At 51.3% G+C, this 23,956-nt stretch overlaps 1 protein-coding gene across 1 annotated transcript in view; it reads right to left on the bottom strand.

The window, feature by feature from the left end:
* LOC137352982 (EH domain-containing protein 2-like) overlaps positions 1-23,956 on the bottom strand; it is an 85,745-nt gene that overhangs the window by 4,722 nt on the left and 57,067 nt on the right. The window contains exon 4 of the mRNA XM_068018828.1: positions 3,829-3,993. Within this exon, the coding sequence (XP_067874929.1) occupies positions 3,829-3,993 (165 nt within the window). The remainder of the gene's footprint in view (positions 1-3,828; positions 3,994-23,956) is intronic.

Genomic DNA, 23,956 nt, shown 5'->3' with positions numbered 1-23,956 from the left:
CCCCACTCCCCTCCCTATCTCTGTAACCTCCTCCGGCCCCACTCCCCTCCCTATCTCTGTAACCTCCTCCGGCCCCACTCCCCTCTGAGATATCGGCGCTCCTCCAGTTCTGGACTTTTAAGCAACCTGCTTTTAATCGCTCTGCCATTGGCAGACGTACCTTCAGCTGCCTGGGTCCTAAGCTCTGGAATTCCCTCCCTAAACCTCTCCAAATCTCTACCTCTCTTTCTTAAAGACGATCATTAAAAGCTACTCCTTTGACAAAGCTTGTAGCCATCTTCCCTAATATCGCCTTATGTGGCTCAGTGTCTGATTTTGTTTTATAATGCCCCTCTGAAGCACTTTGTGGTATTTTACTACTTTAAAGGTGCTATATAAATATAAGTTGTTTTATCATAAAAGCAAAATACTGCAGATGCTGGAAGTCTGAAATAAAAACAAGAAATGCTGGAAAATACTCAGCAGGTCTGGCAGGATCTGTGGAGAGAGAAGCAGAGTTAACGTTTCAGGTCAGTGACCCTTTCATCAGAACTGGCAAAGGTTAGAAATGTAAAAGGCAAATAAAGCAGGGGTGGGGCAAGAAATAACAAAAGAGAAGGTGTTGATAGGACAGAGGGTCAAAGAGAATAACTGACCAGAAGGTCATGGAGCAAAGACAGACGGTAAGTTAATGGTGCGCTGAAAGACAACGCGTTAGTGCAGGGAGGGTGATAATTGATAGAAAAATGAACAGCCCTGGCCCAAAGCACAAACATGAAAAAAAAGTGGATAGGCACATGGTAAAAAAATGAATGATGAAACAAACTGAAATAAACAATTACAAAATAATAAATAATAAAAAAGAAAAAAATAACTAAAAATAAAAGTGGGGGGGCAGTCATGCTCTGAAATTATTGAATTCAATGTTCAGTCCGGCAGGCTGTAGTGTGCCTAATCGGTAGATGAGATGCTGTTCCTCGAGCTTGCGTTGATGTTCACTGGAACACTGCAGCAATCCCAGGACAGAGATGTGAGCATGAAAGCAGGGGGGGTGGGGGGGGGGGGGCGTGGTGGTGTTGAAATGACAAGCAACCGGAAGCTCAGGGTCATGCTTTCGGACTGAGCAGAGGTGTTCTGCAAAGCATTCACCCAGTCTGCGTTTGGTCTCCCCAGTGTAGAGGAGACCACACTGTGAGCAGCGAATACAGTATACTACATTGAAAGAAGTACAAGTAAATCTGAAAGGAGTGTTTGGGGCCTTGCATAGTGAGGAGAGAGGAGGTAAAGGGGCAGGTATTACACCTCCTGTGATTGCAGGGGAAGGTGCCGTGGGAAGGGGACGAGATGTTGGGGGGGGTGATGGAGGAGTGGACTAGGGTGTCGCAGAGGGAATGATCCCTTCGGAATACTGACAGGGAAGGGGAAGATGTGTTTGGTCGTGGCATCACACTGGAGGTGACAGAAATGGTGGAGGATGATCCTTTGGATGTGAAGGCTAGTGGGGTGGAAAGTGAGAACAGGGGGAACACTGTCGTGCCTCTGGGAGGGAGGGGAAGGGGTGAGGGTAGAGTTGTGGGAAATGGGCCAGACATGGTTGAAGGCCCTGGCAACCACAGTGAGGGGGAATCCTCAGTTGAGGAAAAAGGAAGACATATCAGAAACACTGTCATGGAAGGTAGCATCATCAGAGCAGATGCATCAGAGACGGAGAAACTGGGAGAATGGAATGGAGTCCTTACAGGAGGCAGGGTGGGAAGAAGTGTAGTCGAGGTAGCTGTGGGAGTCGGTGAGCTTATAATGAATATTAGTAGACAGCCTATCCCCAGAGATGGAGACAGAGAAATCGAGGAAAGGAAGGGAAGTGTTGGAGATGGACCATGTAAAGGTGAGAGAAATTGGAAGCAAAGTTGATAAAGTTTTCCAGTTCGGGGTGGGAGCAGGAAACGGCACCGATATAGTCATCAATGTACCAGAAAAAGAGTTGGGGGAGGGGGCCTGTGTAGGACTGGAACAAGGAATGTTTGACATATCCCACAAAAAGACAGGCATAACTAGGACCCATGTGGGTACCCATAGCAACACCTTTTATTTGAAGGAAGTGAGTGGAGTTGAAGGAGAAATAAAAACAAGAAATGCTGGAAATACTCAGCAGGTCTGGCAGCATCTGTGGAGAGAGAAGCAGAGTTAACGTTTCAGGTCAGTGACCCTTCTTCAGAACTGGCAAATATTAGAAATGTGAAAGGTTATAAGCAAGTAAAGCGGGGGTGTGGCAAGAGATAACAAAGGAGAAGGTGCAGATAGGACAAGGTCACAGAATAGCTGACCAGAAGGTCATGGAGCAAAGGAAAACAATATGTTAATGGCGTGTTGAAAGACAAAGCATTAGTACAGATAGGGTGTTAACGGACTGAATATTGAACAGCAGCAAATACAAACATGAAAAAAAAGTGGGTAAGCAAACTGAACAAACTAAGATGAAATAAAATCTTCCCCTCCCTTCCCCTGTCAGCATTCCGAAGGGATCGTTCTCTCCGTGACATCTGTAGTATTTTGATTTTATTTTAGAGTTGACGGAGAAGTTGTTCAATGTGAGAACAAGTTCAGCCAGGCGGAGGAGGGTGGTGGTGGATGGGGACTGGTTGGGCCTCTGTTCAAGGAAGAAGCGGAGAGCCCTCAAACCGTCCTGGTGGGGGATGGAGGTGTAGAGAGTTTGGACATGCATAGTGAAGAGGAGGCGGTTAGAGCCAGGAAACTGGAAATTGTCAAAATGACGTAGGGCGTCAGAAGAGTCACGGACGTTGGTGTGAAGAGACTGGACCAGTGGAGAAAAGATAGAGTCAAGATTGGAAGAATTAAGTTCAGTGGGGCAGGAACAGGCTGACACAATGGGTCTGCCGGGACAGTCCTGTTTGTGGATTTTAGGAAGAAGGTAGAAGCGGGCTGTCCGGGGTTGCGGGACTATGAGGTTGGAAGCTGTAGAGGGAAGATCTCCAGAGGAGATGAGGTCAGTGACAGTCCCGTGGACAGTCGTTTGATGTTCGGTGGTGGGATCATGGTCCAGGGGGAGGTAGGAAGAAGTGTCTGAGAGTTGGTGCTCAGCCTCTGCAAGGTAGAGGTCAGTACGCCAGACAACAATTGTCTGCAGATTTGATGATAATGTCGGGGTTAGACCTGAGAGAATGGAGTGCGGCAAGTTCAGAGGGAGACAGGTTAGAGTGAGTGAGGGGGGCAGAGAAATTGAGACGGCTGATGTATCGCCTACAGTTTTCAATGAAAATATCAAGACCAGTAAGAGGCCAGAGGGAGGGGTCCAGGTGGAGGAAGAATGCTGGAGGCGGATGAATGGGTCTGCTGGTCGGGGGGAGGACTCCTGGTCAAAGAAGTGAGCCCGGAGGTGAAGGAAGAAGAGCTGAACACCATGCCGAGTGCGAAATTCATTGAGGTGGGTGCGTAAGGGGATAAAAGTTGTTTTATTGTTATTTTTTGACAAACCCAGATATAGGTCCAAGCCCCAGATTGTTGGGCTGCGCCAGGGTTAGATATGGTAGTACAGTGATTACATTGCTGGACTAATAATCCTGAGAATGTGATGGCCACTTGCCCTGGGCTAGGTACCAAATGAAGGAGCAGCACCTGTGCAATTGTTCCCCAACATGACACACTACCTGCAGAAGGCAAAAAGAAATCATCACCAAAACTGAACACAATCGGACAGAACGGGAGTTTTGTCATTGCAGAGGAGATTCAGGATTATGGATATATGAGGGGCAAAGGAATGTTGAGGTTATTTTCATGAACGATGTGTGTGACCTTTGACCCTCCTCATGTGTGAAGTAAAGCAGGGCTGACCTGCATCTTACTGCACTCTGGGAAGTCTCCGGGAGAAATGTGATGCTCCAGTTGGATCTTGGTGAATATTTCTCCTAGTTTTGAAATCAGCTGCCTCTTCTTATTTTCCTTCCCGAACACTGAAGGCATTTCTTTCTTCAAGTAGCTCATGATGTACGCATGGACCTAGAGTGAAAGACAACAATATCACATTCAAATAAAGGCTGACCAGCAACTCCTGCTGTGCACGATGAGACTGAGACAGACAGACGGAGTGATAGAGTCTGTGGAAATGAGTCAATCAGCCAACAGGATCCACCCATCTGGAACTGAGCCAATCGGAGGGATCCCAGCATTAATTTGCGCCAATCAGACAGCAGAATCCACCTATCTGGAATTGAGCCAACCAGAGGGATCATCAGTGTTAAATTGAGCCAATAGACATTAGGATCATCAGTGTGGAATTGAGCCAATCAGATAGTGGTTACATATAGAATTGAGCCAATCAGAGGGATCCCAGTGTTAATTTGAGCCAATCAGACTGCAAATAAGCCAGACAGTGGGATCAGCAGTGTGAAATTGAACCAATCGGATAGGGGGTTGTGCCAGTGTGGAATTGACAGAGGGAACCTGGTTTTTCTGTGATCTCCTATGACTCTCACATTTGTAAAACATTAAATCACTACCCACTCAGATCTGAGATGAGGAGATTGAACAAACAGCTACACCTCCACCTAAGGAACTGATTTGTTCCTGGCTTATTCCTGTCGTCATCTGGAACTTTCCCCTGCACGTTTCCAGCTTGGAAGCTGTCTGTGTTTCAGCTGCTGGTAATTTACACAGTGCCTCAATGCCCCTAAGGAGATCATTCACTAGGTATCTGAGCTGACTATTCCATTCTCCCCAGGTCACAATACCAGCATCGTCATGGTGACAATGTTGTTGTCATTTCATTCCAGATGACAGAGTGCGGAGCGGACACGTTCTAGACTTAATTAGAGAAGGAACCTGGGAACACGAGGGGGCCATTTGGCCCCTGAAGCCTGCTCCACCATTCAATGAGATCCTGGATCATGGCTGATCTGCACTGAGCCTGTACCTGCCTTAGCTCCATATCCTTTGACATTGTGATCCCCAGTTTCCTTCACTCTGCCACTGGTGGCCGTGCCTTCAGCTGCCTGGGGCCAAAGCTCCGCAATTCCCTCCCTAAACCTCTCTCTCCTCCTTTAAGACACTCCCGGAGCTCCAAGTGGGATGGGGAGTATGTGTAGAATGACGCACAAGGCATCACATTTGTGTGGGACAGGTTGAATGAACTAGTGGATCTTTTCCTGTGCATTGGTTTTGATATGAATCTTGATGCTGCTGTTCCCAGTGTAAAGCTCGGCTGTATATAAAACTTAACAGGGCAATGCACTCGTCCCAACTCATCACAGCAACAACTCCAGGCAATATATAGCGGAGAAGATCATTTGGAATTGAGCCAATCAGACAGAAATCATAACTGAGAGTTCATACCTATCTGGAAAGACTAAACCAGCTGGGATGCTTTTCTCTAGAAATGAGAAGACTGAGGGGTGACCTGATAGAGGTCTTTAACATTAAGAATGGGTTCAATAGGAAAATGTTTCCACTTGCAAACGAGACCGGAACTGGGGACCATCAATATAAGACAGTCACTAATAAATCCAATGGGGAATTCAGGAGAAACCTCTTTACCCAGAGGGTGGCGGGAATGTGGAACTCACTACCACAGGAAGTGGTTGAGGTGAATAGTGTATATACATTTAAGGGGAAGCTGGATAAACAGGAGGGAGAAAGGAATAGAAGGATAGGGTGAGGTGAAGAGGGGTGGGAGGAGGCTCGTGTGGAGCATAAACACCAGCATGGACCAGATGGGCTGAATGGCCTGTTTCTGTGCTGTGTGATTGTACTAATATTGAGGTTTAGTCATAACACAGCATAGAAACCTAGCACAAAAAAGGTCCAGAATCCAGGAGTCCAAGAGTTTGTTGAAGGACTAACACGTGAAGTGTGAAAGTCAAATAAAATCAATCGCAGCAGAGATGGTGAACACTAATCGCTTCAGGATGTTGGCAGCAAGGCATCGACATATCAGGAGCTTTCTCAGAGGTCAGGACGTCACAGGCAGTGCAGTGATGTAAATCAGGGCTCGAGAGAGATCCCAAATATATTTATGCTGCTTTCTTCAAAACATCCAGGTCCATAATAAGGAAACACCCTCCTCTGGCCATTTGTTTTTGAAACACTTCACAATGATCATTTAATAATGCCGCTCCCTTGGGCCACTTCTGAAATAGCATCAGAGAAACAATGACAAGTAACATCACACAGTGTCTGTCCCCCTTCCTCCACACCCCTACTGACCAGCAGCCCACACCCCTACTGACCAGCAACTCACACCCCTACTGACCAGCAACTCACACCCCTACTGACCAGCAGCCCACACCCCTACTGACCAGCAACTCACACCCCTACTGACCAGCAGCTCAAAATCTACTGACCAGCAGCTCACACCCCTACTGACCAGCAGCCCACACCCCTACTGACCAGCAACTCACACCCCTACTGACCAGCAGCCCACACCCCTACTGACCAGCAGCCCACACCCCTACTGACCAGCAGCCCACACCCCTACTGACCAGCAACTCACACCCCTACTGACCAGCAACTCACACCCCTACTGACCAGCAGCTCAAAATCTACTGACCAGCAGCTCACACCCCTACTGGCCAGCAGCCCACACCCCTACTGGCCAGCAACTCACACCCCTACTGACCAGCAGCTCAAAATCTACTGACCAGCAGCTCACACCCCTACTGACCAGCAGCCCACACCCCTACTGACCAGCAACTCACACCCCTACTGACCAGCAGCTCAAAATCTACTGACCAGCAGCTCAAAATCTACTGACCAGCAGCCCACACCCCTACTGACCAGCAGCACAAAATCTACTGACCAGCAGCTCACACCCCTACTGACCAGCAGCCCACACCCCTACTGACCAGCAGCCCACACCCCTACTGACCAGCAACTCAAAATCTACTGACCAGCAGCTCACACCCCTACTGACCAGCAGCTCAAAATCTACTGACCAGCAGCCCACACCCCTACTGACCAGCAGCCCACACCCCTACTGACCAGCAACTCACACCCCTACTGACCAGCAGCTCAAAATCTACTGACCAGCAGCTCACACCCCTACTGACCAGCAGCTCAAAATCTACTGACCAGCAGCCCACACCCCTACTGACCAGCAGCTCACACCCCTACTGACCAGCAACTCACACCCCTACTGACCAGCAGCTCAAAATCTACTGACCAGCAGCTCACACCCCTACTGACCAGCAGCTCAAAATCTACTGACCAGCAGCCCACACCCCTACTGACCAGCAGCCCACACCCCTACTGACCAGCAACTCACACCCCTACTGACCAGCAGCTCAAAATCTACTGACCAGCAGCTCACACCCCTACTGACCAGCAGCTCACACCCCTACTGACCAGCAGCCCACAGCCCTACTGACCAGCAGCTCAAAACCTACTGACCAGCAGCTCACACCCCTACTGACCAGCAGCCCACACCCCTACTGACCAGCAGCCCACACCCCTACTGACCAGCAACTCACACCCCTACTGACCAGCAGCTCAAAATCTACTGACCAGCAGCTCACACCCCTACTGACCAGCAGCTCAAAATCTACTGACCAGCAGCCCACACCCCTACTGACCAGCAGCACAAAATCTACTGACCAGCAGCTCACACCCCTACTGACCAGCAGCTCACACCCCTACTGACCAGCAGCCCACAGCCCTACTGACCAGCAGCTCAAAACCTACTGACCAGCAGCTCACACCCCTACTGACCAGCAGCCCACACCCCTACTGACCAGCAGCTCAAAACCTACTGACCAGCAGCTCACACCCCTAATGACCAGCAGCTCAAAACCTACTGACCAGCAGCTCACACCCCTACTGACCAGCAGCCCACACCCCTACTGACCAGGAGCTCAAAACCTACTAACCAGCAGCTCACACCCCTACTGACCAGCAGCCCACACCCTTAATGACCAGCAGCTCAAAACCTACTGACCAGCAGCTCACACCCCTACTGACCAGGAGCTCAAAACCTACTGACTAGCAGCTCACACCCCTACTGACCAGCAGCCCACACCCCTACTGACCAGCAGCCCACACCCTTAATGACCAGCAGCTCAAAACCTACTGACCAGCAACTCACACCCCTACTGACCAGCAGCTCAAAATCTACTGACCAGCAGCTCACACCCCTACTGACCAGCAGCTCAAAACCTACTGACCAGCAACTCACACCCCTACTGACCAGCAGCTCAAAATCTACTGACCAGCAGCTCACACCCCTACTGACCAGCAGCTCAAAACCTACTGACCAGCAACTCACACCCCTACTGACCAGCAGCTCAAAATCTACTGACCAGCAGCCCACACCCCTACTGACCAGCAGCACAAAATCTACTGACCAGCAGCTCACACCCCTACTGACCAGCAGCTCACACCCCTACTGACCAGCAGCCCACAGCCCTACTGACCAGCAGCTCAAAACCTACTGACCAGCAGCTCACACCCCTACTGACCAGCAGCCCACACCCCTACTGACCAGCAGCTCAAAACCTATTGACCAGTAGCTCACACCCCTACTGACCAGCAGCCCACACCCCTACTGACCAGCAGCTCAAAACCTACTGACCAGCAGCCCACACCCCTACTGACCAGCAGCTCAAAACCTACTGACCAGTAGCTCACACCCCTACTGACCAGCAGCCCACACCCCTACTGACCAGCAGCTCAAAACCTACTGACCAGCAGCCCACACCCCTAATGACCAGCAGCTCAAAACCTACTGACCAGCAGCTCACACCCCTACTGGCCAGGAGCTCAAAACCTACTGACCAGCAGCTCACACCCCTACTGACCAGCAGCCCACACCCCTACTGACCAGCAGCTCAAAACCTACTGACCAGCAGCCCACACCCCTAATGACCAGCAGCTCAAAACCTTCTGACCAGCAGCTCACACCCCTACTGGCCAGGAGCTCAAAACCTACTAACCAGCAGCTCACACCCCTACTGACCAGCAGCCCACACCCTTAATGACCAGCAGCTCAAAACCTACTGACCAGCAGCTCACACCCTACTGACCAGGAGTGGCCCCAGTGCCTCTAGGGGTGTAGAAAGGAAAATATGAGAAATTGTGTGTATGACTGTTTATATATCTGTGCGCTTTAACATGCTCCAGAAATTTGCTATAACATCTCACCTAAAGAGCACTCCCTCTGACAGTGCAGCACTCCCTCAGCATTGACCCTCCGACACTGCAGCACTCCCTCAGTACTGACCCTCCGACAGTGCAGCACTCCCTCAGTACTGACCCTCCGACAGTGTAGCACTCCCTCAGTACTGACCCTCCGACACTGCAGCACTCCCTCAGTACTGACCCTCCGACAGTGCAGCACTCCCTCAGTACTGACCCTCCGACAGTGCAGCATTCCCTCAGTACTGACCCTCCGACAGTGCAGCACTCCCTCAGTACTGACCCTCCGACAGTGCAGCACTCCCTCAGTACTGACCCTCCGACAGTGCAGCACTCCCTCAGTACTGACCCTCCGACAGTGCAGCACTCCCTCAGTACTGACCCTCCGACAGTGCAGCACTCCCTCAGTACTGACCCTCCGACAGTGCAGCACTCCCTCAGTACTGACCCTCTGACAGTGCAGCACTCCCTCAGTACTGCAGTGGAATGTCAGACTAGATATATGGTTCCTGCCTTTGTGGGGCTTGAACCCATGAGCTTTTGAGTGAGAAGTGAGTGATACCCTCTGAGTCACAGCTGCCGCACCCACCCCCACCTTTGACTAATCACTGTTTACCAGGTTTCTGTTAGCAAAGCCCTAACTTGTTTGTGATCTGTCAGTTAAAGTAGACCCACTCGAAGAGAAGTCCAAACATGCCTTGGAGAATATACTTGGCAAGTGAACAAACATGTGGGAGTTCTAAGAAACTGTAAACTGCTCTTTATAGCTGCTGCCATGGTAATTGGTGGGAGAGAGGAGAGACTCTTTCTGTTAAAGCTGCAATGTTGTTGACATTTGTTCGATGCTTCACCCTATCTATGGAGCTTGTGTGGTATAACCAAAACTACAACAAAAACCTGTATTTATATCGCGCATTAATGGAGCAAAACTTCTCAAGGTGCTCCACTGAAATGTTATCAGACACAATTTGACACCGAGCTACATAAGGAGATATTAGGGCAGGCAACCCAAAGCTCGGTCAAAGGGGTAGGTTTTAAGGAGCATCTTAAAGGAGGAGAGAGAGCCGGAGAGGTTTAGGCAGCTGAAGGTGAGGCCGCCAATGGTGCAGCAATTAAAATCGGGGATGGGCAAGAAGCCAGAATTGCAGGAACGCAAAGATCTCAGAGGGTTGTAGGGCTGGAGACAGTGAGGTGCGAGGGGCTGGAGACAGTGAGGTGCGAGGGGCTGGAGACCGTGAGGTGCGAGGGGCTGGAGACCGTGAGGTGCGAGGGGCTGGAGACAGTGAGGTGCGAGGGGCTGGAGACAGTGAGGTGCGAGGGGCTGGAGACAGTGAGGTGCGAGGGGCTGGAGACAGTGAGGTGCGAGGGGCTGGAGACAGTGAGATGCGAGGGGCTGGAGACAGTGAGGTGCCAGGCCGTGCAGGAATTTGAAAACAAGGATGGGTATTTTAAAATTAGTGGAGCTTTTCACAGGTACAATGCATGGTCACTTTGGTCAGGTACCATAGGCAGCTCGTACCCACGGAATTGAACCTTGGCACAAGACTGGCATGGGCAAGATGAGCTGAACAGCTTCCTCTTCAGATCACTCTTTCGAGAGAGGAAGGGCAACCTACACTAAAACAGGGGAAGGAACTGCAGCAGTGAAAAATAAATTGTTAAAAGGGGCAGTGCCTTTGTCTTTAAACAGGAGGAAACAAAAACAGGAGCCTTCCCCACAATAGCGATGTGATACTCTTAACATACGTTAAATATTTATGTGTTTGACAAGGAAAGAAAAAAGTTTTGCCGAGCATTCATTGATAACATTTTTCCTTTTATATGCTAGATGTTGCAGGTTGTGAGGAAACGCATTTATTTATTGTACAAATAAACTTCTACAGTTTCCATTTCATGTCAGCTCAGGAGGGTCAAAGATTAATTCTCACTCCAGCTTCTTACCAAAGGGATCAGTAATTGTCTGTTTTGTAACTGGGTGTTTGCACAGATGCACTGAGGGATTCCGCAGGCTATGGGCAGTGACATTCTCCTGTCCTTCTCCCTGTCATTCCTCAACGTTGGTACCTATAAATATCTCCTCTGATCCCGAGTGAGATTCCAATCTCCTCCCTCACTAATGCTATCGTCAGCAGCTCAGCTTCCTGTCTCGTGCCAAGTACTCCTCCTTCCGTGACTCCCAATATATCCCAAGTCCATCCCCGACTTGAATCCGGTTTCCGTATCTGTGTGGACGGCCCTTTCTAATGCCTCTCTCTCACACACCTGGTCAGGAAGCATGGCAGAGCCAAGGGTCTGAGACCCGCATCTCAAAACAGCAAAGTTGTCTTTGTTTCTATAGAGAGAGAATTGTCAGGGAGTTGACAAAGCTTTCACTCCCGTGAAATGTTCCAGAGGTGAAATATAAGGAGGCTCTTTCCAGACAGGATTTTTCACACAACTCACCTGTGCTCCATTGACAAGTGACCAAAAATGTTTTGCAAAGAGACGTGCCCGCAGCATTTATCTGTCTGTATCTATAAATTATACAAAGGACACGGCTAGAATTTCCTGTCTGTCACATTTCCCTGTCACTCCAATTTTGTGTCACACTTCTTTAGAACAACAGAAAGACTTTCCAGGAGTGCAAAATAGCAGCAAATACTGCAGTCGCTTAACCAATTCAGCTAGTGTTTACTTAACAGCAATTAGGCTTTGGAGCTTTAACACGATACACACCTATACTTTAGCAGCAGAATAATACATGGTGTGCCACAATGAAATAATGTTCCTCTCCAAAGCATCAGCTGGAGCTCAGTGTAGCACTCTTGCCTCAAATCAGAAGGTCACAGATTCAGGTCCCACTCCAGAGGTTTGAGCACAAAATCTAGACTGACCCTCCTAGTGCAGTACTGAGGGAGAGCTGCACTGTCAGAGGTGCCGTTTTTTAGATGAATCATTAAATGAGGCACTGCCTACCCTCTCTGGTGGACGTAAAAGATCCTACGGCTGCTATGTGAAGAAAGGCGGGGAGTTTGTCCCAGTGTCCTGAACAATATTTATCCCTCAACCAACATTATTAAAACTTGTTATCTCATTGCTGTTTCTGGGAGCTTGCTGTGCGCAAATTGGCTGCCATATTCCCTATATTGCAGCAAGAACTGCACTTCAATAAAGAACCTCATTGGCTGTAAAGCACTTTGGGACGTCCTGAGGTTGTGAAAGGCACTATCGAAATGCAAGTTCTTTTTTAAAAAAACTGTGGGGAGTAAATTAGAATCAAGAACTTAGAGGCACAGCAACAGAAGGCAATCTGGAAAATGAAGGTAATTGCAGCTATCAAGGAGAGGTCTTCCGGATTGGGATAATGATTTAAACAGTCACACCCAGTCTCCTATTCACACAGGATACAAGTGGGAAAGTAAACAAAGGGAACTTAAATCACAATTGTTTCCATAAATGAATGTGTGCATTAGCGAGGCGGGAGAACTGGCCTGATGTAAACTGCACAACAGATGCTCCCTCCAACCTCCCCCACACTGGTGTCTATGGAGGGAGAGAGGGAGAGAGAGAGGGGTCCCTGTTATATTAGAAAAAACAATCACTTGAGTTATTCTCACAGCTGCTGTGTCTCAGCAAAGGTATCACTGAATATTGAAAGCAGGAACATCTCAGGTGAGTTTAACAACTTCTGGAAGCTTATTGGCAATTTGTGCTTTGGTTTTCCTCAACTCCAGGCTCAGCTTCGTGCTGGAATGGGCAACGTTACCAGTACAATATCCTTCCGCTCCCTTCCCAAGTCTTCATGCATCAAACTACAAATTAGTTAATCCTCTGTCTCTCACCCCAATCTTCCCCATTGTTCTTTGTCCCCCCTCCCTTATCATTATCTCTCTATCCCTGCTCTTCCCTCTTTATCATAAATCCCATCTAGCAAGCCCTGCCACACGCCCACTGCTGTCACTCTTTCTACTCCTCCCACTGTCTTTTCCTCTCTTTATCTCCTGCTCGTTTGCAGTCTCTCTCCTTACACCGTGCTGCTGGTGGCTGCGAAGGTGATGGACTTGAACCAATTGGGCATCGGCCGAGATTCCCTTTTATTTCCTCAAAAGATAAATTCTGTGTGGTTGACAAAGCAGACAGTATTTCTCAATCATGATGAGGCTACAGGTCGTTGGCGTGGAGATCAGTGTCAGACTGTCAATCGGTAGAATATTTATTACCAGCTGAGGGTCTGGGCCAGACTGAGCTGATCCTAAATGTATCAGCCAGAAAACAGATAATGTAACAAAAGCAGTTCACAGAATGTTCAAAAATACAAACCACTTGGTGGGACCCCCTGTAAATACTGACACACTCCCCGGGACCCCCCTGTAAATACAGACACACTCCACGTGGACCCCCCTGTAAATACAGACACACTCCACGTGGACCCCCTGTAAATACTGACACACTACCCCGTTGACCCCCTGTAAATACTGACACACTCCTCATGGACCCCTTGTAAATACTGACACACTCCCAGGAACCCCCTGTAAATACTGACACACTCACCGGGGACCCGCTGTAAATACTGACACGGTCCCCGGGAACCCGCTGTAAATACTGACACACACCCAGGGACCTCCTGTAAATACTGACACACTCCCCATGGACCCCCTGTAAATACTGACACACTCCCAGGAACCTCCTGTAAATATTGAAACACTCACCGGGGACCCGCTGTAAATACTGACACACACCCCTGGGACCCCCTGTGAATACTGACACACACCCCAGGGACCTCCTGCAAATACTGACACACGACCCGTTGACCCCCTGTAAATACTGACACACTCCCCATGGACCCCCTGTAAATACTGACACACTCCCAGGGACCCCCTGTAAATACTGACACACTCCCAGGGACCCCCTGTAAATACTGACACACTCCCAGGGACCCCCTGTAAATACTGACACACTCACCGGGGACCCGCTGTAAATACTGACACGCTCCCCGGGAACACCCTGTCAATACTGACACACACCCAGGGACCTCCTGTAAATACTGACACACTCACCGGGGACCCGCTGTAAATACTGACACACTCCCCGGGAACCCCCTGTAAATACTGACATACTCCTCATGGACCCCCTGTAAATACTGACACACTCCCAGGAACCCCCTGTAAATACTGACACACTCACCGGGGACCCGCTGTAAATACTGACACACTCCCCGGGAACCCCCTGTAAATACTGACATACTCCTCATGGACCCCCTGTCAATACTGACACACACCCAGGGACCTCCTGTAAATACTGACACACTCCCCATGGACCCCCTGTAAATACTGACACACTCCCAGGAACCCCCTGTAAATACTAATACACTCCCCGGGGACCTCCTGTAAATACTGACACACTCACCAGGGACCCCCTGTAAATACTGACACATTCCCCAGGGACTCCCTGTAAATACAGACACACTCCCCGGGGACCCCCTGGAAATACTGACACACTCACCAGGGACCCCCTGTAAATACAGACACACTCCCCGGGGACACCCTGTAAATACCAACACGCTCCCCGGGGACCCCCTGTAAATACTGACACACTCCTCATGGACCCCCTGTAAATACTGACACACTCCCAGGAACCCCCTGTAAATACTGACACACACCCCGGGGACCCCCCCTGTTAGTACTGACACAATCCCAGCGATCTCCTGTAAATACTGATACACTCCCTCGGGACCCCCTGCAAATACTGACACACTCCCCGGGACCACCTGCAAATACTGACTCACTTCCAGGAGCCCCTGTAAATACTGACACATTCCCCGTTGACCCCCTGTAAATACTGACCCACTCCCCGTGGACCCCCTGTAAATACCGACACACTCCCCGGGACCACCTGTAAATACTGACACGCTCCCCGGGGACCCCCTGTCAATACTGACACACTCCCCTGGGACCCCCTGTAAATACTGACACACTACCCGTTGACCCCCTGTAAATACTGACACACTCCCCGGGGACCCCCTGTAAATACGGACACACTCCCAGGGACACCCTGTAAATACTGACACACTCCCCGGGACCCCCCTGTAAATACTGACAAGCTCCCCGGGATCCCCCTGTAAATACTGACACACTTCCAGGGACGCCCTGTAAATACTGACACACTCCCAGGGACCCCCTGTAAATACTGACACACTCACCGGGGACCCGCTGTAAATACTGACACGCTCCCCGGGAACACCCTGTCAATACTGACACACTCCCCTGGGACCCCCTGTAAATACTGACACACTACCCGTTGACCCCCTGTAAATACTGACACACTCCCCGGGGACCCCCTGTAAATACTGACACACTCCCCGGGGACCCCCTGTAAATACTGACACACTTCCAGGGACGCCCTGTAAATAGTGACACACTCCCCGTGGACCCCCCTGTAAATACTGACCCACTCCCCGGGACCCCCCTGTAAATACTGACACGCTCCCCGGGGACCCCCTGTAAATACTGACACACTTCCAGGGACGCCCTGTAAATACTGACACACTCCCAGGGACCCCCTGTAAATACTGACACACTCACCGGGGACCCGCTGTAAATACTGACACGCTCCCCGGGAACACCCTGTCAATACTGACACACTCCCCTGGGACCCCCTGTAAATACTGACACACTACCCGTTGACCCCCTGTAAATACTGACACACTCCCCGGGGACCCCCTGTAAATACTGACACACACCCAGGGACACCCTGTAAATACGGACACACTCCCAGGGACACCCTGTAAATAATGACACACTCCCTGGGACCCCCCCGTAAATACTGACACACTCCCCGGGGACCCCCTGTAAATACTGACACACTCCCAGGGACCCCCTGTAAATATTAACACACTCCCCGGAGACCCCCTGAAAATACTGACACACACCCTGGGACCCCGCCTGTTAATACTGACACAATCCCAGCGATCTCCTGTAAATACTGACACACTCCCCTGGGACCCCCTGTCAATACTGACACATTCCCCGGGAATTCATGTAAATACTGATACACTCCCTTGGGACCCCCTGCAAATACTGACACACTCCCCGGGACCACCTGCAAATACTGACTCACTTCCAGGGACCCCCTGTAAATACTGACACACTCCCAGGGACCCCCTGTAAATACTGACCCTGCAAATACAGACACATTCCCTGGGGACCCCCTGTAAATATTGACCTGCTCCCCAGGAGCCCCTGTAAATACTGACACATTTCCCAGGGACGTCCTGTAAATACTGACACATACCCAGGGACCCCCTGTAAATACTGACCCTGCAAATACAGACACATTCCCTGGGGACCCCCTGTAAATATTGACCTGCTCCCCAGGAGCCCCTGTAAATACTGACACATTTCCCAGGGACCTCATGTAAACACTGATACATTCCCCAGGGACGTCCTGTAAATACTAACACATACCCAGGGACCCCCTGTAAATACTGACCCTGCAAATACAGACACATTCCCTGGGGACCCCCTGTAAATATTGACCTGCTCCCCAGGAGCCCCTGTAAATACTGACACATTTCCCAGGGACCTCATGTAAACACTGATACATTTCCCAGGGACGTCCTGTAAATACTGACACATACCCAGGGACCCCCTGTAAATACTGACCCTGCAAATACAGACACATTCCCTGGGGACCCCCTGTAAATATTGACCTGCTCCCCAGGAGCCCCTGTAAATACTGACACATTTCCCAGGGACCTCATGTAAATACTGACACACTCCCAGGGACCCCCTGTAAATAATGACACACTCACCGGGGACCCGCTGTAAATACTGACACGCCCCCCGTGACCCCCTTGTAAATACTGACACACACCACGGGACCCCCTGTAAATAGTGACACACACCACGGGACCCCCTTGTAAATACTGACACACACCACGGGACCCCCCTGTAAATACTGACACGCCCCCCGTGACCCCCTTGTAAATACTGACACACACCACGGGACCCCCTGTAAATACCGACACAGTCCCCGTGGACCCCCTGTAAATACTGACACAGTCCCCGTGGACCCCCTGTAAATACTGACACACTCCCCGTGGACCCCCTGTAAATACAGACACACTCCCCGTGGACCCCCTGTAAATACAGACACACACCACGGGACCCCCTGTAAATACCGACACAGTCCCCGTGGACCCCCTGTAAATACTGACACATTCCACGTGGACCCCCTGTAAATACAGACAAGCTCCCCGGGATCCCCCTGTAAATACTGACACACACCACGGGACCCCCTGTAAATAGTGACACACTCCCCGTTGACCCCCTGTAAATACTGACACAGTCCCCGTGGACCCCCTGTAAATACTGACCCACTCCCCGGGACCCCCCTGTAAATACCGACACACTCCCCGGGACCACCTGTAAATACTGACACGCTCCCCGGGACCCCCCTGTAAATACCGACACACTCCCCGGGACCACCTGTAAATACTGACACGCTCCCCGGGACCCCCCTGTAAATACTGACAAGCTCCCCGGGATCCCCCTGTAAATACTGACACACACCACGGGACCCCCTGTAAATAGTGACACACTCCCCGTTGACCCCCTGTAAATACTGACACAGTCCCCGTGGACCCCCTGTAAATACTGACCCACTCCCCGGGACCCCCCTGTAAATACCGACACACTCCCCGGGACCACCTGTAAATACTGACACACTACCCGTTGACCCCCTGTAAATACTGACACGCTCCCCGGGGACCCCCTGTAAATACTGACACACTTCCAGGGACGCCCTGTAAAGACTGACACACTCCCAGGGACCCCCTGTAAATACTGACACACTCACCGGTGACACGCTGTAAATACTGACACGCTCCCCGGGAACACCCTGTCAATACTGACACACTCCCCTGGGACCCCCTGTAAATACTGACACACTACCCGTTGACCCCCTGTAAATACTGACACACTCCCCGGGGACCCCCTGTAAATACTGACACACACCCAGGGACACCCTGTAAATACGGACACACTCCCAGGGACACCCTGTAAATACTGACACACTCCCCGGGACCCCCCCGTAAATACTGACACACTCCCCAGGGACCCCCTGTAAATACTGACACACTCCCAGGGACCCCTTGTAAATATTAACACACTCCCCGGAGACCCCCTGAAAATACTGACACACACCCTGGGACCCCGCCTGTTAGTACTGACACAATCCCAGCGATCTCCTGTAAATACTGACACACTCCCCTGGGACCCCCTGTCAATACTGACACATTCCCCGGGAATCCATGTAAATACTGATACACTCCCTTGGGACCCCCTGCAAATACTGACACACTCCCCGGGACCACCTGCAAATACTGACTCACTTCCAGGGACCCCCTGTAAATACTGACACACTCCCAGGGACCCCCTGTAAATACTGACCCTGCAAATACAGACACATTCCCTGGGGACCCCCTGTAAATATTGACCTGCTCCCCAGGAGCCCCTGTAAATACTGACACATTTCCCAGGGACGTCCTGTAAATACTGACACATACCCAGGGACCCCCTGTAAATACTGACCCTGCAAATACAGACACATTCCCTGGGGACCCCCTGTAAATATTGACCTGCTCCCCAGGAGCCCCTGTAAATACTGACACATTTCCCAGGGACCTCATGTAAACACTGATACATTTCCCAAGGACGTCCTGTAAATACTGACACATACCCAGGGACCCCCTGTAAATACTGACCCTGCAAATACAGACACATTCCCTGGGGACCCCCTGTAAATATTGACCTGCTCCCCAGGAGCCCCTGTAAATACTGACACATTTCCCAGGGACCTCATGTAAATACTGACACACTCCCAGGGACCCCCTGTAAATAATGACACACTCACCGGGGACCCGCTGTAAATACTGACACGCCCCCCGTGACCCCCTTGTAAATACTGACACACACCACGGGACCCCCTGTAAATAGTGACACACACCACGGGACCCCCTTGTAAATACTGACACACACCACGGGACCCCCCTGTAAATACTGACACGCCCCCCGTGACCCCCTTGTAAATACTGACACACACCACGGGACCCCCTGTAAATACCGACACAGTCCCCGTGGACCCCCTGTAAATACTGACACAGTCCCCGTGGACCCCCTGTAAATACTGACACACTCCCCGTGGACCCCCTGTAAATACAGACACACTCCCCGTGGACCCCCTGTAAATACAGACACACACCACGGGACCCCCTGTAAATACCGACACAGTCCCCGTGGACCCCCTGTAAATACTGACACATTCCACGTGGACCCCCTGTAAATACAGACAAGCTCCCCGGGATCCCCCTGTAAATACTGACACACACCACGGGACCCCCTGTAAATAGTGACACACTCCCCGTTGACCCCCTGTAAATACTGACACAGTCCCCGTGGACCCCCTGTAAATACTGACCCACTCCCCGGGACCCCCCTGTAAATACCGACACACTCCCCGGGACCACCTGTAAATACTGACACGCTCCCCGGGACCCCCCTGTAAATACTGACAAGCTCCCCGGGATCCCCCTGTAAATACTGACACACACCACGGGACCCCCTGTAAATAGTGACACACTCCCCGTTGACCCCCTGTAAATACTGACACAGTCCCCGTGGACCCCCTGTAAATACTGACCCACTCCCCGGGACCCCCCTGTAAATACCGACACACTCCCCGGGACCACCTGTAAATACTGACACACTACCCGTTGACCCCCTGTAAATACTGACACGCTCCCCGGGGACCCCCTGTAAATACTGACACACTTCCAGGGACGCCCTGTAAAGACTGACACACTCCCAGGGACCCCCTGTAAATACTGACACACTCACCGGTGACACGCTGTAAATACTGACACGCTCCCCGGGAACACCCTGTCAATACTGACACACTCCCCTGGGACCCCCTGTAAATACTGACACACTACCCGTTGACCCCCTGTAAATACTGACACACTACCCGTTGACCCCCTGTAAATACTGACACACTCCCCGGGGACCCCCTGTAAATACTGACACACACCCAGGGACACCCTGTAAATACGGACACACTCCCAGGGACACCCTGTAAATACTGACACACTCCCCGGGACCCCCCCGTAAATACTGACACACTCCCCAGGGACCCCCTGTAAATACTGACACACTCCCAGGGACCCCTTGTAAATATTAACACACTCCCCGGAGACCCCCTGAAAATACTGACACACACCCTGGGACCCCGCCTGTTAGTACTGACACAATCCCAGCGATCTCCTGTAAATACTGACACACTCCCCTGGGACCCCCTGTCAATACTGACACATTCCCCGGGAATCCATGTAAATACTGATACACTCCCTTGGGACCCCCTGCAAATACTGACACACTCCCCGGGACCACCTGCAAATACTGACTCACTTCCAGGGACCCCCTGTAAATACTGACACACTCCCAGGGACCCCCTGTAAATACTGACCCTGCAAATACAGACACATTCCCTGGGGACCCCCTGTAAATATTGACCTGCTCCCCAGGAGCCCCTGTAAATACTGACACATTTCCCAGGGACCTCATGTAAACACTGATACATTCCCCAGGGACGTCCTGTAAATACTGACACATACCCAGGGACCTCCTGTAAATACTGACACACTCCCAGGGACCCCCTGTAAATAATGACACACTCACCGGGGACCCGCTGTAAATACTGACACGCCCCCCGTGACCCCACTGTAAATACTGACACACACCACGGGACCCCCTGTAAATACTGACACACTCCCCGTTGACCCCCTGTAAATACTGACACAGTCCCCGTGGACCCCCTGTAAATACTGACACAGTCCCCGTGGACCCCCTGTAAATACTGACACAGTCCCCGGGGACCCCCTGTAAATACTGACACAGTCCCCGTGGACCCCCTGTAAATACTGACACACTCCACGTGGACCCCCTGTAAATACTGACCCACTCCCCGTTGACCCCCTGTAAATACTGACACAGTCCCCGTGGACCCCCTGTAAATACTGACACACTCCACGTGGACCCCCTGTAAATACTGACCCACTCCCCGTTGACCCCCTGTAAATACTGACACAGTCCCCGTGGACCCCCTGTCAATACTGACACACTCCCCGGGACCCCCCTGTAAATACTGACAAGCTCCCCGGGATCCCCCTGTAAATACTGACACACACCACGGGACCCCCTGTAAATACTGACACTCCCCGGGACCCCCCTGTAAATACCGACACACTCCCCGGGACCACCTGTAAATACTGACACGCTCCCCGGGACCACCTGCAAATACTGACTCACTTCCAGGGACCCCCTGTAAATACTGACACACTCCCAGGGACCCCCTGTAAATACTGACCCTGCAAATACAGACACATTCCCTGGGGACCCCCTGTAAATATTGACCTGCTCCCCAGGAGCCCCTGTAAATACTGACACATTTCCCAGGGACCTCATGTAAACACTGATACATTCCCCAGGGACGTCCTGTAAATACTGACACACACCACGGGACCCCCTGTAAATACTGACACTCCCCGGGACCCCCCTGTAAATACCGACACACTCCCCGGGACCACCTGTAAATACTGACACGCTCCCCGGGACCACCTGTAAATACTGACACGCTCCCCGGGAGCCCCTTGTAAATACTGACACACTACCCGCTGACCCCCTGTAAATACTGACACACTCCCCATGCACCCCCTGTAAATACTGAGACACTCCCAGGGTCCCGCTGTAAATACTGACATGCTCCCGGGGACACCCCCTGTAAAAACAGACACTGTAAATACAGACACATTCCCCGGGGACCCCCTGTAAATACTGACACACTCCCAGGAACCCCCTGTAAATACTGACACACTCACCGGGGACCACCTGTAAATACTGACACACTACCCCGTTGACCCCCTGTAAATACTGACACACTCCTCATGGACCCCCCGTAAATACTGACACACTCCCAAGAACCCCCTGTAAATACTGACACACTCACCGGGGACCACCTGTAAATACTGACACACTACCCGTTGACCTCCTGTAAATACTGACACACTCCCAGGAACCCCCTGTAAATACTGACACACACCCAGGGACCTCCTGTAAATACTGACACACTCCCCATGGACCCCCTGTCAATACTGACACGCTCCCCGGGAACCCCCTGTCAATACTGACACACCCAGGGACCTCCTGTAAATACTGACACACTCCCCATGGACCCACTGTAAATACTGACACACTCCCAGGAACCCCCTGTAAATACTGACACACACCCAGGGACCTCCTGTAAATACTGACACACTCCCCATGGACCCCCTGTCAATACTGACACGCTCCCCGGGAACCCCCTGTCAATACTGACACACCCAGGGACCTCCTGTAAATACTGACACACTCACCGGGGACCCGCTGAAAATACTGACACGCTCCCCGGGAACCCCCTGTCAATACTGACACGCACCCAGGGACCTCCTGTAAATACTGACACACTCCCCAGGGACCACCTGTAAATACTGACACACTACCCGTTGACCCCCTGTAAATACTGACACACTCCTCATGGACCCCCTGTAAATACTGACACACTCCCAGGAACCCCCTGTAAATACTGACACACTCACCGGGGACCCGCTGTAAATACTGACACGCTCCCCAGGAAACCCCTCTCAATACTGACACACTCCCCTGGGACCCCCTGTAAATACTGACACACTCCCAGGAACCCCCTGTAAATACTGACACACTCACCGGGGACCCGCTGTAAATACTGACACGGTCCCCGGGAACCCCCTGTCAATACTGACACACACCCCATGGACCCCCTGTAAATACTGACACACTCCCAGGGACCCCCTGTAAATACTGACACACTCCCCATGGACCCCCTGTAAATACTGACACACTCCCAGGGACCCCCTGTAAATACTAACCCCTTCCCAGAAACCCCCTGTAAATACTGACACACTCACCAGGGACCACCAGTAAATACTGACACACTGCCCGTTAACTCCCTCTAAATACTAACACCTTCCCAGAAACCCCCTGTAAATACTGACACACTCACCGTGGACCACCTGTAAATACTGACACACTCACCGTGGACCCCCTATAAATACTGACACACTCCTCATGGACCTCCTGTAAATACTGACACACTCCTCATGGACCCCCTGTAAATACTGACACACTCCCAGGAACCCCCTGTAAATACTGACACACTCCTCATGGACCCCCTGTAAATACTGACACACTCCCAGGAACCCCCTGTAAATACTGACACACTCACCGGGGACCACCTGTAAATACTGACACACTCCCAGGAACCCCCTGTAAATACTGACACACTCACCGGGGACCACCTGTAAATACTGACACACTCCCAGGAACCCCCTGTAAATACTGACACACTCACCGGGGACCACCTGTAAATACTGACACACTACCCGTTGATCCCCTGTAAATACTGACACACTCCTCATGGACCCCCTGTAAATACTGACCATGTCCCCAGGAACCCCCTGTAAATACTGACACACTCACCGGGGACCACCTGTAAATACTGACACACTACCCGTTGATCCCCTGTAAATACTGACACAGTCCCAGGGACACCCTGTAAATACTGACACACTCCCCGGGAACCCCCTGTCAATACTGACACACACCCAGGGACCTCCTGTAAATACTAACACACTCCCCATGGACCCCCTGTAAATACTGACGCACTCCTCATGGACCCCCTGTAAATACTGACACACTCCCAGGAACCCCCTGTAAATACTGATACACTCCCC

The sequence above is a fragment of the Heterodontus francisci genome, chromosome 40 (genome assembly GCF_036365525.1).
Source record: "Heterodontus francisci isolate sHetFra1 chromosome 40, sHetFra1.hap1, whole genome shotgun sequence".
Lineage (NCBI taxonomy): Eukaryota > Metazoa > Chordata > Chondrichthyes > Heterodontiformes > Heterodontidae > Heterodontus > Heterodontus francisci.
This window is presented reverse-complemented; position numbering and strand designations above follow the sequence as displayed.